The following is a 15,368-nucleotide window of genomic DNA, read 5'->3' as shown; positions in this document are numbered from 1 at the left end:
CCACCCAAATACAAGAACGACTCCGCTCTCCCATTGGCTAGGCCGCTGTCGTGACCCCGCCCCTAGGAACGAGAGCGGGGCCCATTGGGCTGGGCCGGCCTCTGGGGAGGACCTGCCTTAAAGAGACCGCAGCCCGGGTGGTGCGGGCAGAGAGGCAGCAGAGGCACAAGCGCTCCGGCTAGTACACGTTAGAAACTTTATTCTCTGGAAGCTGGGGAGGACTGAGAGCCGGGCTGGGGTCATCCCTTCTCCGGCTCCTCCCGGATTTCCTCCGGGTTGTTCTCCTGGAACGTACACCCATGCTTGATTGACTGCCTCTTGTTTGTCCGCGAGCCCCGACGGCTGAACAAGGATAGCCGCCGCCACAGCACGGTGATCAAAAGGCTTTCGTTAGACTTGGGATTCCGGTGGTCCGACGAGTTCACATCGACCCCCTCGTTGTCTGCGAGGATGAAGCGGCCGCTGAACTCCACTCGCCCCGCCCCCCTCCTGACCCTGACCCTGACCCCTCTCCCGTTCCCTGGACACCCCAGATGTGTTTCTGTTCCCACCTTCCTCGACTTCCTCCGATCCGGCCTCCTTGGGCTTCCCACTGGAGGTTTGCAAGTCCTTGTCTTGGCAGCAGCCCATGGCCCGCTGGGGCCCGGCTCGCCCGGCACTCGGCGCCACCACTCCAGCCCACCTGGCTCCCACCAGCTTTTGTGACGTCAGATATCCCGCCGCCCCAGCTCCGAGAGCAGCCACCCCTTTAATTTCTCCCATCACAAAAGGCGCAGGCGCAGGGTCACGATGGGTGTCAGCTGTTTATTTACAAAGTGAGATCCGGCCCTTCAGGGGCTAGTAGAGCCAGGCCGCTTCTTCTTTCTCCGTCTGGTTTGGAAGCCCCCTGATGTCTGTTCCGAATCAGGGAGCTTGCGCTTGGCCGCTGCCTCCAGAGAGGCCCAGAGTTCATCTGCCTCTGTGTCTTCGGAGGACAACTGACTGGGCTCTTGAGGCTCCTGCGGCTCATCCTAGTGAGGAGAAAAGCTTAGGAGTCGGGGCTCAGGAAGAGACCACAGGGAAGGAGGCTCTCACTGGGAAGTGATCTTGCCAGGTACCACCCCTTTCCTTTCCTGCTCTGGGAAACAGTTCCCACCCATGTTCCTGTGTCACTCTTGGCAGGAACCATCAGGACTGGAACTATTAACACTCCTCACAAAAATGAAGTAATGTGGCAGGGAGAGAGAGGGACAGGTCCAGTCTCTGTCCCAGCTGCTTCCTTCTCCCCATGGGAAATCAATTCTCACATCTATGCTCTTGGTTCCAACCCGCCCAGACCCAACTGCTCACCTCCCAGTTATCCCGGCCTGACAGAAGGAGGCAGTTCAGTTGAGACTTCAGATAAACCTGCAGGAGATCAGGGACCTTAAGGAGTCAAACCCATGAAATGCACAGAAATATGAGTGGGGGCACAGGAGACAGCAGGCTCTCACCTTATGCTCCAGGCCCCGGGGGTTCCGGACCCTGTGCACCCTCAGGATTCTGTCCAGGCCACAGGAGGCGAGGAGAGGCTTGGAAGGGTGGCACTGCAGCCCTCGGACACTGCCTGCCAGCCCCTTCAGACAGCCCAGCAGGCGCCCTGGAGAAGGGGGAGGCATTAGGCGAGCCAAACCACCAGAACTGAGTATTTATTGTTGGAATCATTTTTCACTTCGGGATTTAATCCTCATCGCTGAGATAGGAGTTAGCATTAAATCCATTTTACAGGTCAACTAAGCACAGGGAGTTAAAGTACTTTGTCCAAGCTCATACAGCTTTTTTTCTTTTTTAAAATATATTTTATTGATTTTTACAGAGAGAAAGGGAGAGGGATAGAGAGTTAGAAACATCAATGAGGAGAAACATCTATCAGCTGCCTCCCACACCCCCCCCCCACCTGGGATGTGCCCGAAACCAAGGTACATGCCCTTGACCGGAATCGAACCTGGGACCTTTCAGTCTGTAGGCTGACGCTCTATCCACTGAGCCAAACCAGTTGGGCTCATACAGCTTTTGAAACCAGGATTTGAACCCAAACTGATACCTAAATGAGGGTTCAACCGCCCCAGGTACTGCCTCAGAGTGAATCCTGCCCCCCCACTCCTACAAGGCTCCCCAGTCCACTACCTTGCCGAAGGTCAATTTCTGCCAGCTGCCCATGAGTGTTTCCTACAATCACCGAGCTGAGGAGTAGACCAGAGGCAAGTGGGGTCAGCAGGAGCCTCCTGAAGTCCTTCCTGACCCCACTCTTTGCCCTCTAAACACTCACTTGCCCCCGGGAGTGAGCGTCATAGCTGTCAGTGGGTACTCTCCATAGGTGGCCTCTAGGACTGGCCGGCGTTGGGGGGAGGCTGGATCATAGACACGGACCTGGAAGAAGACTTAACTATCACAAGGGTACCCTCACCCCTCACCCCCAATCTTCACCCCCTCCTTCATATACTGCTTTCCTGTTTATGACTCACTCTTAGAGAAACTTTCTCATTTGGAATGTAGCCCTCTTCTCCGAGTGTTGGGGGTGGGGGAGAACTGCTTAGCAGCATAAACGGACAGGGCCGGGGGGAGTGATCCCCCAGGTGGGAAGTGGCAGCACCCCTGGCCTTCATCATGTGTGACCAGCCCCTCCCCCCACACTCCCCACCTGGCATGGAAAAGCAAGGCAGTGCGATTGTCAGCAGATGCTGAATCTCAAGCCCAGAGGTTCAGCCTGAACGAGGGGGGACAGAGGAAGCCCTCAAGTGTGTGTGCGGCAGGAGCCTGTCACCAAGATCAGACTTCAGTGTGCAGAGCAAAGGAAACAGCAATCCAGGGACCCCGTCCCGCCTGGGTGAGGCTGTAAAGACCCCCAGCTGGGCCCTTCCTATGGAGCTGAGGGGCTGAGGCCAGAGGAGAGGCAAGCCTGGGTCCTGAGCACATCAGAGGCTGCATCAGGACCAGAAACCCAGTTCTCTTGACATGCAGCCCATGTCCTCTCGTGACACCGGCGCCCTGTAAATCTGCTGTGAAGGAAATACCCCCTCCTCCCCTCCTCTCCTCTCTTCTCTTCTAGATGGAGGAACATGAAGAGTCATCGTTCCGCAAACTCCATCCTAGAGCACAGTAAGAGAAGGCTACGGGCTGAAATGGCCAAGGCGTGCTCCCTCTGAGAGCTCAGGGATGGGAGGGTGGTGAGAAGGATGGCTGTGACAGAGGGCGGGGGCAGAGCCTCTGCGGGGGGCTGTGTCCTTAGGAGGCTGCTTAAGCCCAGTAGGAGGTAAGGGTCGGGGGTACCTCACCTGGTGGTACCCTGTACAGGTGACGAGCTTCTGTGACTCAGGGAGGAACTGTATGTCCTGGTCCCAGATGGGAACTCGCAGGTCAAGCCAGTCATTCCGCACCTGGTGGAGTGGGTCAATGGGGGACAGGTTGTGGGGAGCTAGTGTGCCCCTTCCTATAGCCCTCCGTCATCATCCCCTAAAGCCCATCTGGTCTGACTCATGGTCAGTGGCCCCAGCCTCCCTGGATCTCAGACCCAGTCCCTCCCTCCCCATCACTCACATTCTTGGCTCTGAACACAGGCTCCTCAGACCCCTGCAGGTCCCACACCTTCAAAGCATTCTCCTTCCCACCTGTGGCAACTACGTGGGGGTGCACTGGGTCTTGGCGCATCCTACACACCCCAGGGCCCACCCTCAGTTCCAGGAGCTGAAAAGAATGAGATATGAGAGGGGAAATGGGAGTCCATTCCTGAATCCCTAATCATCCTCCCCCAAAGCCCTCATTCAACTCCTACCCTGGCTCCCACCTTCCCCAACCAAGAGGATCAGGGCAGGGGAGCCTCACTGGGTCAGAGGACGTCTCCTTGTCATTGTCATGCCAGACTCGGAGAATCCCAGAATCCACACATGTGATGAGGTTGCTGCAGGGAGAGGAAGGATAGAGTTAGGTTTAAAAAAAAAAAAGAAGTGTGAAAATATTCTCTAAGCCCCAGTCGACCCCACACACACCCATTAACTAGACTCTAACCAGCCCTCTTTCTAAGAAAGCCTCCAGGTAACGTGCGTCTGGACAATTTTTGGCTTCAGTGTACTAGTATGTTATTTAACTTCCTTGACAGAGTGAGGGTTTATAAGTGAAGAAACGGAGGCTCTGAGCAATGAAAAGGTTTGCCCACTCAGCAAATGTCAGAACCAGAAGTCCAGTCTGCGATTCCCCAAAGCAAAGTGCCTTTGCCACCCAAAGCTACATCTGGGGGCACCTGGCCCTGCAGGTCTCTCTGGATCTTTCTTCGCTCACCAGGGGTCAGGACCCGTCACTCTGAAAGGACTGAAATGGGACTGGTCGGGATTTAGGGTTCTGCCAAAGTCAAACACCAGCTTCTTCTCATGAGTTCCCTGTGTGGGTTCCACGTGCTAATTGTCAATCCCCCGCCCCCCCACCCCCACCGTGTACTCCTCCCAAGAAGCCCAAGCAAGTCTCTCCCTAGAAGCTGCCCAGACCCAGCCTATGATTTCTCACATTTGCCCACCCTCTCCACCTTGGTTCAGGGTCTGTATCGCCTGCCTCGGCTGTGGCAACAGTCTCCCCACTGCTCTCTCCCCAGTTCACCCTCCACACTCCTACAGGCTCACAGCTGCTCAGAAACCAGTTAACTCCCCACCACCTACAAAACAAAAATGCCAGTCTCTCAGCCTGGCACTGACAGCCCTTTACAATTAATCCCAACCTACCCTGCCCATCTTGCATTAAAATGCTTCCTCAGCGTCCACTCCCCAAATGCAATTCAATTTATCTTCCCTGAAAGGTACCCTGTGGCCCGACACCAATCCTTGGCCTCTGCCCAGGAAGTAGCTGCTTTCCAAAATGCCCTTACCTCTTTCTCCACCTGTCAAATTTTACCAACCCTTCAAGGCCTACTTTAAACTTCTCACCCCCCAGAGCCTCCTAGACCTCACCTGTCAGAATTATCACCATCAAACCCACGCCGCCTGCCCACAACCTCCTCTCTCCATGTAGGAAGAAAGTTAGGCCAGTAACTGCCCACCAGTACTGTCCTCCTCCCCTTTCCTTTTGGGGCTTCGTCACATTGTGAGTGGTTGTCGGTCCCCATTTAAAGGCATCCTCTACTAGTAAACTATGAAATGACTTGCTCAGGGTCACGCAAAGGTTATGGAATCGGGAGGAAATCCCTCGGGGATGCAAACTGTGTCTGGTTTACCTGCAGCCCTTGCACTCTGCTCAATGCCTGGAACTCGGTAGGTGATCAATAAACGCTTGTTATAGGAACGAACGACAGAAGGCAGGACACACGTCCCTGTCACCGAGTCCAGGTCCGAGTCACCTAAGGGTTGATCGCCATTATCCGGCCGTCCTGTGGGAGCCTCGACGCTCTCCCTAAGCGTTCAGCGAGGGGCTCGGTCTTACCCGTCGACCTGGGCGAGGCCTCGGAACGTGCCCTCCCCGCCGGGGCAGTGCCTCTGGCCCTGGAATCTGCCCTCCTCGGTGCTGAAGCGCCTCACTGTCCGGTCGGCACAGCCCATCAGGATCTGCGGGCAGAGGAAGGCAGAGGGCAGGATGGCGAGAGAGCGAGGCTACCGGCCCCCCCGCTCCGGCCCGGCCCGGCCGCGGCCGCTCACCTGGGTCTCCCCGCCCGCGCCCCAGCACAGGGCGCTCACCGCCTCCTCGCGCCGAGGCTGTCCCGCCGCCGTGAAGTTCGCCGCCTGTTTGCGCTGAAGGTTCACCCCTGCGGGACGCGGGCGTCAGTCACCCCGGGTCGCGAGCGGGCGACCCCGCCCCCCACTTCCCGACGCCGGCTCCTGCCACCCACCTTTCAGGATCCCGGTCTCGGTTCCGACCCACACATGGTTCCAGCGAGCCCCGGCAGCAGCCATAACGGCGCCGGCCGACAGCCGCACTTCCGGCGCAGCGTCGCGTCACCAGCGCGCGCCGCGTGGCATCCGGCCCCGCGCGGCCTCCGGGCGTTTAAAGGGCCCGCAGCGCGTTAGCCGCCCGCCTGCTCCGTCCGGCGTCGCAACACGGAGTCAAAACGTAGAGATACTCGTGGGGATCTGAAGAGCAACCTGACCAGGTTTCACGTGCAGCGGATCTCGTCCTACGTGGACCGTCATGCCCGGCGAGCCAGCCCCAGGCCGCCTCCCCGGCCCCCACGCATCGCGGCTGGTCTGTTTCTGCTGCAGACACGATGCAAATCACTGTTGTGACGCCTGATTTCAAACTCGAGTATAAAAGACACGAAACAAAGAAAGACGGGGCAAGGAAGCCGACGACCTTAACACAGATCTGTTTTGGAAAGGTGGAGAGAGGACGCCGTTTTTATTTCCTCACATTGCGGTTCGGGGATGGTAAAAACTAGCTCAGAGTAAAAACCTGCAAAGTTAATAGAAACAGGACTCCGCCCAAGGATAAGCTGCAGTGTCCTAACGGCCCCTTCGTTGAGGGACTGTTTTCTTACTGAGAAAGAGTCTTGATCTCCGGAATCATAGACTCAGGAACTTTGCCTTTTGAAGTTCTATCAGTAAGGATAAAGCATCCCTCTCTTGCCTGGCAGATTGTCTTCCACGGAAAAGCAGCCTTATCCGCTCAGCTGCAGAGCTGCCAATAAGAATGCTGAGCGGAACTTTCCACATTTGCTTCTTTATTACCCAGGAAACGGTACCCTGGGTACACTTCACAGCCCGGACCCGATGTTGACGTCTTTGCACACAGTTCTGCTCTGCATTGAGCCTATCAGGACAAACTCCATCTTTCCCTAGAATCCTATACCTTAATTTATTTTATTTTATTTTTTGCGAGGCATCCATCCATTCCTCATTTGTGCGGTCTTCCTCATTGTAAAGTCGGGGGAGACGTCTGGGTTTTTAAGGCTGATAGGATTAGATCTAGAAATCTGCCTTTGTTTTTATTGTTTAAAATCCTGACCCGAAGACATTTCTTCCATTGTTTTGATAAGAGAGTGGAAGGGAGGGAGGGAGAGAGAAAAAAAAATCATGTGAGAGAGACACATCCATTGGTTGCCTCCCGCGCGACTCCTCCGCCCCCGCCCTGAGGCCGGGGATCTAACCCGCAACCCAAGTGCACGCCCCTGACCCGAAATAGAACTCGCGACCCTGGAGTGCGCAGGCCGAGGCTCCAACCCCTGAGCAACACAGGATCCGCCTTTTAACAGATCCTTGCCCGGGGACTCGCTCCCCCTCCCCACGTGGGAATCTGTGCTTGTTTCTTCGATACATTTACATCTTTTCCTATAAAAATAAAAAGCCCTCCCCCGAGGATGTATTTTTTTATTGATTTTAGAGGAAGGGGGAAGAAGAGAAACATGGCTTGCTTGTGCCTTGAGCAGAATTGGAACTGGCCTTTAGAACCGAGTTAGCCTCCTGTATGGGGGCGATACTCCAACTGAGTCACACTGGCCAGGTTGAGACCTGCCTTCGGAAATAGACTGAAAGAAAAGTAAAAGAGAGGAGGAGGAATAGTCTCCTGGAAGTGAGCTAACTAGGCCTAAACACCTCTTAGTTCCTATTAAGAAGTTTAAGTTGAGTCTGTTTTTGAACCACCGTTGTTCCCCCGAGGGGGTGCACCGTTCCTGGAGGTACTGCAATACCAGGTCGATGCGCGGAGTGGACGGAGCAAGCTCCTATTCCATCTCCCAGTCTCAAAAATCCATTTAATATATTGTCCTCGGATAGAGGACGTATCAGATATTAAACTGATAAGAACAGATACTACACTTGATCTTAGCCAAAAGGCCGAGAAGCGATACCGTGGTCCCCGCCTCCGCGCCAGGCTTACCGTGCTCGTAGCTTTTGCACTTGTGGTGACTTTTCTGGCATAGCGATTAGATTGTTCTTCAACACGTCCTATTTCTTAAACCCAGGTTTTTATGGTTCCCTTTCTTAAAAATAATAGCAGACTTTTGGAAACAGACTGACATAGAATTCTTTATTGCCTTTCCCACGCGCTCCCTGATGGGTGTGCTTTGCATAAACCCGCCCCTCCTCTTGGTAACAGTCTTGGGATTGGTCCACCTACAAGTCGTCAGTTCAGTGCCCGCTTGGTCTCCTTTTCTCCGGGACTGGGGCTCAGCCTCGCGTCCTGAGGGCTCGCTGGCGACCCGTGGGTTGGAGATGCGGCGGGTGGAGTGGCCCCCTTTGCGGGACACGTGTGAAGAGGCCGCGGTTCCCGAGCCCGGGTCTTGGAGTCCACATTGCGGAGTGGGGATCCCTGCTCCATAGCTCCTCCACGTGGCGCAGGTCCCTGTCTCCTCCCCCGTTCAATGGGGGAAATCCCACCGCGCTTAGGCGCCGGTCCTGAGAAGTGGGGACACAGCGCAGGGCGGCCTTTAGAACGGAGTGCTCCCCGCATCCCGGCTCTTTCCTGTGCTCCTCCCTGACTTGTCACACCCACCCGGTGGAGCAACACGGCCTTTCCGAGGCCCCTGATTCCAACACCCCGGATCCAGCGCTGGGAGAGGGGGCGGGGCCAGTGTAGGTCAAATTTAAATGAGCAATTCTTTTATGAAGGGACCAGAGGCCCGGTGCCCGACATTCGTGCACTGGGAGGGGGGGGTCCCTCAGCCCGGCCTGCACCCTCTCAGTCTAGGACGCCTTGCTCCTCACCGCCCACCTGCAGCGGAGGAGGGAGAGGCTCCCGCCACCACCGCGGGGCTTTCCGGTCTGTCTGGCCTCTGGCTGATTGGTGCGCCCCCAGGGGCCAGCTCCTGGGTTGAGCATCTGCCCCCTGGTGGTCCACGCATGTCATGACCGGTGGTTCCACCGTTCGCTTCCTTTGCATGTTAGGGTCTTATTATACGGGATTCTAGATCCGGCCCTGTCTGAGAAGGGGCCTGAGGTCCTGTTTCCTTGGAAAGCAGAGGCCTCGGCTCTGTGTCAGAGGTACAGGCATGGCCGAGATCCTTCAGGCAAGAGTAGGTCATTCCATTCTCCAATGTAATTTCAACTGGCAAGCTTTCTGAAAAGCCATGATTTTAGAGAACAAGGTCAAGGTTCTCAGCACCATGTCCCCGATGTTAATAAAGAGAAGCGTAAATAAATAAATAAATAAAATTTTAAAAATTTAAAAATAAAATTTAAAAAAAAGAGAAGCGTAAAACCAGGGCCTCCAGCAAGGGGCTGCATTCAGGGGGTGTGGCATGTAGAATGATGCCCCCACAAAGGTGCCCATGTTCCAATTCTTAGAACCTCTGAACGGTGATCTTACATGGAAAGAGTTCCTTTGCAGATGTGGTGAAGGCTTTTGAGAATGCAATTATGGCAGAGACTGCCGTTAACGCTATTTTTTTTTTTTAAAAATCCTCATCTGAGGATGTGTTTTCATGGACTTTTAAAAATATATATATTTTATTGATTTTTTTTCAGAGAGGAAGGGAGAGGGCTAGAGAGTTAGAAACATTGATGCTAGAGAAACATCGATCAGCTGCCTCCTGCACATCCCCCACTGGGGATGCGCCCACAACCAAGGTACATGCCCTTGACCGGAATCGAACCCGAGACCCTTCAGTCCGCAGGCCGACGCTCTATCCACTGAGCCACACCGGTTAGGGTGTCATGGACTTTTTTGAGAAAGAGAAACATCAATGTGAGAGAGGTACAAAAGTTGGTTGCCTCCTTCCCACACGCACCCTGATGATGCAATCTAACCTGCAACCCAGCTATGTGCCCTTGACTGGGAATCAAACCTGAGATCCTTTGGTGTGCGGGCTGACGCTGTAACCACTGAGCACCACCGGCTGGGGCTTGCTGGCATTTATCACATACCTCAGGGTATCTAAAACAGCACTATCCATGTTTTAGGCTGGATGATTCGTTGTTTGCGGAGTGGAAGAGACGCAGCTGTCTGTCTGCATTGTAGGGTGGTTAGCAGCATCCTTGGCCTCTACCTATGAAGATGCCAGTTGACCACACACTCCAAGTGGGGACAACCAAAAATGTCTCCAGACATCGGGAATGTCCCTGGGGGCAAACCACCCCTGGGTGCGAACCACTGTGCTAGAACAAACAATCTTACTTGCTGGCTGTCTTACTTTGCCTCTTAGAGAGCGTAACCCAAAGGCAGGAGCGAGGCTTTGGCTCTGGGTTTAGTGCGTTGCTAGGTTTGGATGGAGAACTTGTTGGTGCTGTTACCACCTGACGGAAGTGGGGAGACTGGGGGAGCAGACATGGATAGAACCAGGGAATCAAGGGTCTGAATATCTGATTGGATACCTGGTGGGGAGTGTTGTGGAGCGGATGCGAGTGAATGACCACTGGAGCCCAGACCTAATTAAAATTTAGGGAGCCTTTATTAGCCGGCCGGCCGGGCCGAGCAACTAGCCGGGCGACTGCTCTGCCATTCTCCACGCAGGGAGACCAGAGAGCAGCAGCGACCCTTTGTGTAGGACCGGTTTTAAGCACATTAACCACATCCGGTTTTTGCAGAACAAGTAACCCAAGACAAAGCAGTTTTTCCCAAGCAACGTCAGGATCGTGCCAATGACGACCATGTTATTCACAGGGTCATCCTGTTCTTCAGAAAGCTGACAGTGTTCTGTGAAAGAAGGCCTACGTGCTGGGAAGGGGCCATGAGTCCCTATCTCAAGGCCTGGCCTGGTGTCAGCTCCGACAACTCCATCTGGGGCAGTCCACGGCCTCTCTGGAAGCATGCTCAAAAATTCCCACTCTCCAACAGGGAGGTCAAGGGGCGGTTGGGTGCCCAGGGAGGAGGTCCAGGAGTAGACAGTGTACGGAAGGAATGGGAGGAGCCAGACCTCAATCGCTCCGGCGCTTTTCACTGTTGCTCCATATAACCCATCCCATGTGTTTTCATTTGAATTCGTTTTGTTTTAATTTGAATTCCTCATTTGCCAAATGGTGAACATCGTTTGGGAGAGTGTCATTATCTACCAAACACTTCTAGCGGATCCTGCCTGCCCCCACGCCAGCCTATCGCCCTTTGGCCCCATCACCTCCTCCTGCACCCCCAGACCTGCGTTAGTGACAGTAGCCGCCAGACCCCTAGAGCCAATAGCCTGGTCTAATGGCTACACCCCTGGGACCTGGACAACTGACCCTCCTCCCCTGCAGTTGTGACAATGGGTAATTCAATCACGTTTTCCTTGCCTCCCGCGTTGAGGTAATGCACGCACTAGTGACCAGTCTGTAGCTGCCTGCAGTCGTTCTGACCTTTGTTGCTTGACACACCCTTCACCAGGTGTTCGTGTGGGTTCTCCCAGTTACCCGTTCCCCTCTGCAGGTCCTCCCACGGTTGCAGGGCCTTTCTGGGCTCCCCCTCAGCTGCTCCCCATGTTTAAATGCTGGTGCATCGCCCACTACCCCCCAACCCCCAGGATCCTGGTGTGGGTCTCATTTGACCCATTTTCAGGACCAACCCTCTCATTCTATTAGTTGACAACTCAAGTCTGTATGGCTACCACTTCATGAACAAAAAAAACGCATTAACTTGCCTTTTTATACAAAGTGCATAGTTGGCCCTTCATTATCTGCAGGTCCCACATGTGGACTAAATCGCAGATGGATTTAACAGCAGAGCTTTTTTTTTTTACACTTACGCCATGAACTCCCAGGGTGTGGGGACCATCACCTGAGGATCCTGTCCACTGGTTCTCAAGTGTACTTCACCAAAGCCAGCTTGCCCAGGACCAGATGAAGATTTGAAAACATTGGGCATATGTGGACACAGGCAACCCATTCGGATGAGACTAATTTCTCAAGTAGTCATTTGCATATGCTCAGATATAATGGCACATGGAGGTCAAGATGGATGCCACTATATTATTCAACAATTGTTCACCCCTCCCAGATGCCCTGCAAGTTTAACCTATTTACACAAACTAGATCCACTCAAACACATCAACCAGAGTGAAGGATAAAAAGAGCCTTTATTTTTAAGGATGGAAATTATTTGAAAATTTAAACAGCTACATTATACAAGCAATTGCTTGAAAATTCTCTTGTCTTCAAAGAATTGGATTCCTGTAGGAAAAAAAAAGGTGAATGAGTTTATTGGATGCACTGTGAGCTTACATGGGGCCAACCTTTAACCCAATCACACCCCTAGGTTTTCTGTATGTCAGAAACTTTGGTTACACACCAGAAAGCGGGCAGATACCTACCATTATAATGCTTTGTTCTTTCTTTAGACCTGAAGAAAAAAAAAAAAAAAACAACCACATAATTTTTTCAACCAGTGATTTATTTTCCCCTTTCCCGTGTTTAGAAGTCCTGCGATCCCTCAGACAGTTCCTTCTGGAACAAACCTTCCTCTTCTCCCCCAGCCGCCCCAGTGGGTTCACCTTCACAGGCTCTGGGACGAGGACAGGAGGTAAGACATGCGAGTGTTTCCTCACTGGGAACTTGCAGCCTGGCTGGCACTTCCCTTCCCCCTCTGAGTCACTCACCTCTAACTTCAGACTGAAGCTGAGCAGAAATACAGCTTCCACTTCCCCTGCAAAAGAATGATCGGGAACTAAGTCAACCAGCCCTGGGCAGGTTTTCAAACACGCACTTGACAGAAATGAGGCAGTCCAATTGGCTGTCCTGCCTACTCAACTCCCCAGGTCACTCACTCCAAGGCAAGCTCACAGCTCAGAAATACCTTTCAGTCACAGTGATCAGACTGGGGCGGTATTCAACTCATCACTGGTGAGGGTCCCAAGTGCCAAACTGGCCCATTTCATGAAGCAGCCATAGACCGAGTCACAGAGACTTACCTCAAACCACTCTTGGGCCCCCGCGAAGGTGCTGGACCTGAAAGAAACAAGACAGTCAGCGTGCACTTCCTGCACTAAAAGCTGTTCCCGCCTCAGCCAGTTCCTAGAAAATCAGATTTCCGAGTCTCAACAGCAAGTCATCAGCCGAACGAGATTCCATGTCAGTCATCATATATAGGCCTAAAGGGCATTTTCTACCCGGCATGCTGCACGCACCACACACGTGGAAATCACTCACCTTTGAATGCACAAGCAAGCAGGTTAGGGCTAACAGGACCTAGAAAGACAAGGCCGTGGTCAATAAAAATTCCAACTCTGTATCCCCGCCACCACATCTGCTCCGGCTTCTCAGGTGTTCAGATGTTTTCACTGTGAGTCATAGTGAGCTAGTTGGATTCATCACAGAAACCGGCTACTCGGTGGCATGAGCCTGACAATCAACTAACCTGTCAACTCTGGAGGCTTCCCCGGAGCACACAGGACCCAGCTGCTCCTGAAACAGCCAAAGTGGTTCTAGTTAGGGTTAATGGGCAGATCAAAAAAACGAAGCAAATACTGTCTGTCTGTTGTACCTCAGACAGTTGCTATGGAACAAGTTCTCATCCTCTCTCCCAGTTAGCCCCAGTGGGTTCACCATTGCTGGCTCTGGGGCTAGCACTGGGGTAAGACAGGATGTTTGCTCTTCACTGGCACTGGACTCTGGATCACGTTACAACAGACACACATACTCACCACTTCCACCTCTTTCCACGAGTTCAACCCCGGGCAGATCAATGGCACGATCTAGAAGGCAAGAGATCAAGAAACATCACTACAAGAAACGAGAAACCTGGGCTCTGGTGACCAAAACCCACACGTTGCCAAGTTATTCTTTGGATAATGGGATCACGTGTCAGTAACCACAGTATTGGAGTATTGGGAGAAGCTACTTACCATTTAGGTAGATGAATAGATCATCAGCAGGACAACCTGTAAACGAGGAGCAAATTATTACCTAGAAATACTAGAATGGAGTAAGATTTCATCATTGAACAGAAACTGCCATCAGAACTCTAACATGCTATTACCTGTCACACCTCACAGAGCATCAGCATAACAATTCAAATCATCTGACAGTGACATGTGGGTGAGGGGGGAACCACACCCTCCAGGAACCAGAAGTACTACTGGGCTGTTCTCTCCCTCCCCAGCAAAACCATTCCAAGAGAACCAAGCCGGAAGGGCCACTTGCTCTCCTGGCTGCGGGGAACACTGGAGAGAGAACACCTCAATCCCTCATGTAGACAATTACCTTAGTCACCCCGGGAGGCAGCGGAATCCCTCAGGACCGACGAGATCCTAGGGACAGAAAAAGGAGGCATTACATTTACCCAGTAACAGCCACGCCAAGACCCGTGAATACTCCTGGCCAACTTCTCAGGACTTCGATGACATCACTTTTAAGTTCAGTCATATGCTTGTCGTTGAATGTTCATCACGGAGTGGCCAGCCCAGGGGACACCCATCTACACACTGCGCCCCTACCCACAGCTGCGTAACCACCGTGTACTCACCGGAGCATCGCGGCCAGGACCGATCGGCACGAGGACAGGTCCTGTCCCATCCTCCAACCTGCAGGCTCTCTGGAACGGAGCCATACCTGGAAAAAAGCGAAGAGCACCCTTCACTTAAGTTTCATACCTTGAAGCCTCGTCTTGTGTTCGTGCCTCAACACTGCTGAGCTAAACAGACCCAAGCATGAAAAAACACCCCAACTTTTGCTGCGGATGGTGCTACTCAGAATGTATGGTTCTCCACCAATCCATCAGAAAGAGAGAGTTCGGTTTTTATCATCCCCGTAGCACATCGCATAGGACTTCCATGCACTCAACAACGGAGGAAGAGCCGTAAATGGTGGCCTCCAGCACTTACTCTAACATGAGGCGTGATCCGGGTCCCTGAGCGTCCAAACGTGCGCCTCAACCCTGCGGACAAGGAGGACGTTAGGTCGGCATTCAACACTGCCCCGACGCTTTGCCTTCCGGAACGACGACTGCACCGGCTGTGCAAGGCCCGTCTCAGAGTTTCTTATCCTCACGGAACTCGGCACAGGTCTGTGAAAGGCTCTCATCACAGAGAAGGCCGCCGGCACCGCCCGCCACCGCCATTTTGTCCTTCACAAAGCCCTGCGGTAGCTTGGAAGCCTGGAGGCCATGGCCAAGCCGCCCCACTTTTCCCCCCCGCGCCAAACAGACGTAACACAGAAGACGACCTAAGGCACGCCACGCTCACGCGGCCATTCCTCTCCGAAAGAGAAAGAACACTCACCCAAAGCAGCAGAGAAAAAACAAGACCTACAGGACACAGCGAGGCTCTTAAATACCCTCTCGCAGAGGCCCACGGGATTGGAGGGCGGGGCTATGGCGGGCGCACGCGCACGGGGAGAGCGCGTGCGAGCCTGGGGAGTTGTGGGTAGAGATTTCCAGACAAAGAGGACGCGAGCGCGCGCCCCCAGCGGCGCGAAAAGTTGCGCAGGCGCCTTAGGGCCGCGCGCAGGCACGCCTTGGGCGCTGCGGCGGGGTCTCCACCGCCGCCTTCAGTGGGGCCGGAGCCCTGAGGCCTGGGGTGGCTTCCCGCGGGTTGTCGC

At 53.7% G+C, this 15,368-nt stretch overlaps 2 protein-coding genes, 2 long non-coding RNA genes and 9 other non-coding genes across 17 annotated transcripts; 1 reads left to right on the top strand and 12 right to left on the bottom strand.

Annotated features, from left to right (window-relative positions):
- Positions 1 to 173: 173 nt before the first annotated feature.
- TEX54 (testis expressed 54) lies at positions 174 to 705 on the bottom strand. The gene is made up of 2 exons (XM_028137898.2): positions 552 to 705; positions 174 to 442 (listed from the first exon to the last, which is right to left on the bottom strand). The coding sequence occupies exons 1-2, from the start codon at positions 628 to 630 to the stop codon at positions 240 to 242; spliced, it is 282 nt and encodes a 93-aa protein (XP_027993699.2). The 5' UTR covers positions 631 to 705; the 3' UTR covers positions 174 to 239.
- A 79-nt stretch (positions 706 to 784) lies between these two features.
- Positions 785 to 5,918, bottom strand: WDR74 (WD repeat domain 74). 4 transcript variants are annotated; one of them, XM_008160725.3, is made up of 11 exons: positions 5,825 to 5,918; positions 5,634 to 5,740; positions 5,422 to 5,543; positions 3,841 to 3,916; positions 3,556 to 3,702; positions 3,294 to 3,395; positions 2,288 to 2,388; positions 2,146 to 2,201; positions 1,473 to 1,618; positions 1,330 to 1,386; positions 785 to 1,010 (listed from the first exon to the last, which is right to left on the bottom strand). In XM_008160725.3, exons 1-11 carry the CDS (start codon positions 5,886 to 5,888, stop codon positions 831 to 833), a joined length of 1,158 nt encoding a protein of 385 aa, XP_008158947.1. In that variant the 5' UTR covers positions 5,889 to 5,918; the 3' UTR covers positions 785 to 830. The 4 variants fall into 4 exon arrangements, with proteins under 4 accessions (XP_008158947.1, XP_008158948.1, XP_027993697.1 ...); XM_008160726.3 differs by lacking the exon at positions 1,330 to 1,386 and having other exon boundaries at positions 5,825 to 5,912; XM_028137896.2 differs by lacking the exon at positions 5,634 to 5,740 and having other exon boundaries at positions 5,825 to 5,864.
- Positions 1,060 to 4,362, top strand: LOC114229342 (uncharacterized). Its single transcript, XR_003615430.2, has 3 exons — positions 1,060 to 1,093; positions 3,068 to 3,117; positions 4,115 to 4,362. It is a non-coding gene; the product is annotated as an uncharacterized LOC114229342 (long non-coding RNA).
- A 1,666-nt stretch (positions 5,919 to 7,584) lies between the features above and the next one.
- On the bottom strand, positions 7,585 to 7,775 carry LOC114229343 (U2 spliceosomal RNA). Its single transcript, XR_003615433.2, has one exon. It is a non-coding gene; the product is annotated as a U2 spliceosomal RNA (small nuclear RNA).
- Positions 7,776 to 11,892: 4,117 nt separating this feature from the next.
- LOC114229341 (uncharacterized) lies at positions 11,893 to 15,118 on the bottom strand. Of its 2 annotated transcripts, XR_008558027.1 has the most exons (12): positions 15,050 to 15,118; positions 14,654 to 14,706; positions 14,296 to 14,381; positions 14,034 to 14,080; positions 13,676 to 13,711; positions 13,475 to 13,525; positions 13,189 to 13,235; positions 12,981 to 13,019; positions 12,743 to 12,779; positions 12,431 to 12,477; positions 12,146 to 12,174; positions 11,893 to 12,005 (listed from the first exon to the last, which is right to left on the bottom strand). It is a non-coding gene; the product is annotated as an uncharacterized LOC114229341 (long non-coding RNA). The 2 variants fall into 2 exon arrangements; XR_008558028.1 differs by lacking the exon at positions 14,654 to 14,706.
- Positions 12,260 to 12,384, bottom strand: LOC114229346 (small nucleolar RNA SNORD22). Its single transcript, XR_003615436.2, has one exon. It is a non-coding gene; the product is annotated as a small nucleolar RNA SNORD22 (small nucleolar RNA).
- Positions 12,612 to 12,679, bottom strand: LOC114229345 (small nucleolar RNA SNORD31). The gene has a single exon (XR_003615435.1). It is a non-coding gene; the product is annotated as a small nucleolar RNA SNORD31 (small nucleolar RNA).
- Positions 12,849 to 12,918, bottom strand: LOC114229344 (small nucleolar RNA SNORD30). The gene has a single exon (XR_003615434.1). It is a non-coding gene; the product is annotated as a small nucleolar RNA SNORD30 (small nucleolar RNA).
- LOC114229350 (small nucleolar RNA SNORD29) lies at positions 13,086 to 13,150 on the bottom strand. The gene has a single exon (XR_003615439.2). It is a non-coding gene; the product is annotated as a small nucleolar RNA SNORD29 (small nucleolar RNA).
- On the bottom strand, positions 13,311 to 13,434 carry LOC114229347 (small nucleolar RNA SNORD22). Its single transcript, XR_003615437.2, has one exon. It is a non-coding gene; the product is annotated as a small nucleolar RNA SNORD22 (small nucleolar RNA).
- On the bottom strand, positions 13,782 to 13,856 carry LOC114229351 (small nucleolar RNA SNORD28). The gene has a single exon (XR_003615440.1). It is a non-coding gene; the product is annotated as a small nucleolar RNA SNORD28 (small nucleolar RNA).
- Positions 14,154 to 14,225, bottom strand: LOC114229352 (small nucleolar RNA SNORD27). The gene has a single exon (XR_003615441.1). It is a non-coding gene; the product is annotated as a small nucleolar RNA SNORD27 (small nucleolar RNA).
- Positions 14,514 to 14,583, bottom strand: LOC114229353 (small nucleolar RNA SNORD26). The gene has a single exon (XR_003615442.1). It is a non-coding gene; the product is annotated as a small nucleolar RNA SNORD26 (small nucleolar RNA).
- Positions 15,119 to 15,368: the final 250 nt, after the last annotated feature.

This window comes from Eptesicus fuscus, chromosome 13, assembly GCF_027574615.1.
Source record: "Eptesicus fuscus isolate TK198812 chromosome 13, DD_ASM_mEF_20220401, whole genome shotgun sequence".
In the NCBI taxonomy this organism is placed as follows: Eukaryota; Metazoa; Chordata; class Mammalia; order Chiroptera; family Vespertilionidae; genus Eptesicus; species Eptesicus fuscus.
Note: the sequence above shows the minus strand (reverse complement) of the source record. Positions and strands in the feature narration are given on the sequence as shown.

Coding starts and splice junctions, on each gene's coding strand:
- TEX54 (XM_028137898.2), bottom strand. CDS start 630: ATGGGCTGCTGCCAAGACAAGGACTTGCAAACCTCCAGTGGGAAGCCC. Junction 443..551: donor ATCGGAGGAAGTCGAGGAAG/GTGGGAACAGAA, acceptor TCATCCTCGCAG/ACAACGAGGGGGTCGATGTG.
- WDR74 (XM_008160725.3), bottom strand. CDS start 5,888: ATGGCTGCTGCCGGGGCTCGCTGGAACCATGTGTGGGTCGGAACCGAG. Junction 3,917..5,421: donor GGCCTCGCCCAGGTCGACGG/GTAAGACCGAGC, acceptor CTCTCCCTGCAG/CAACCTCATCACATGTGTGG. Junction 3,703..3,840: donor AGGAGACGTCCTCTGACCCA/GTGAGGCTCCCC, acceptor CATTCTTTTCAG/CTCCTGGAACTGAGGGTGGG.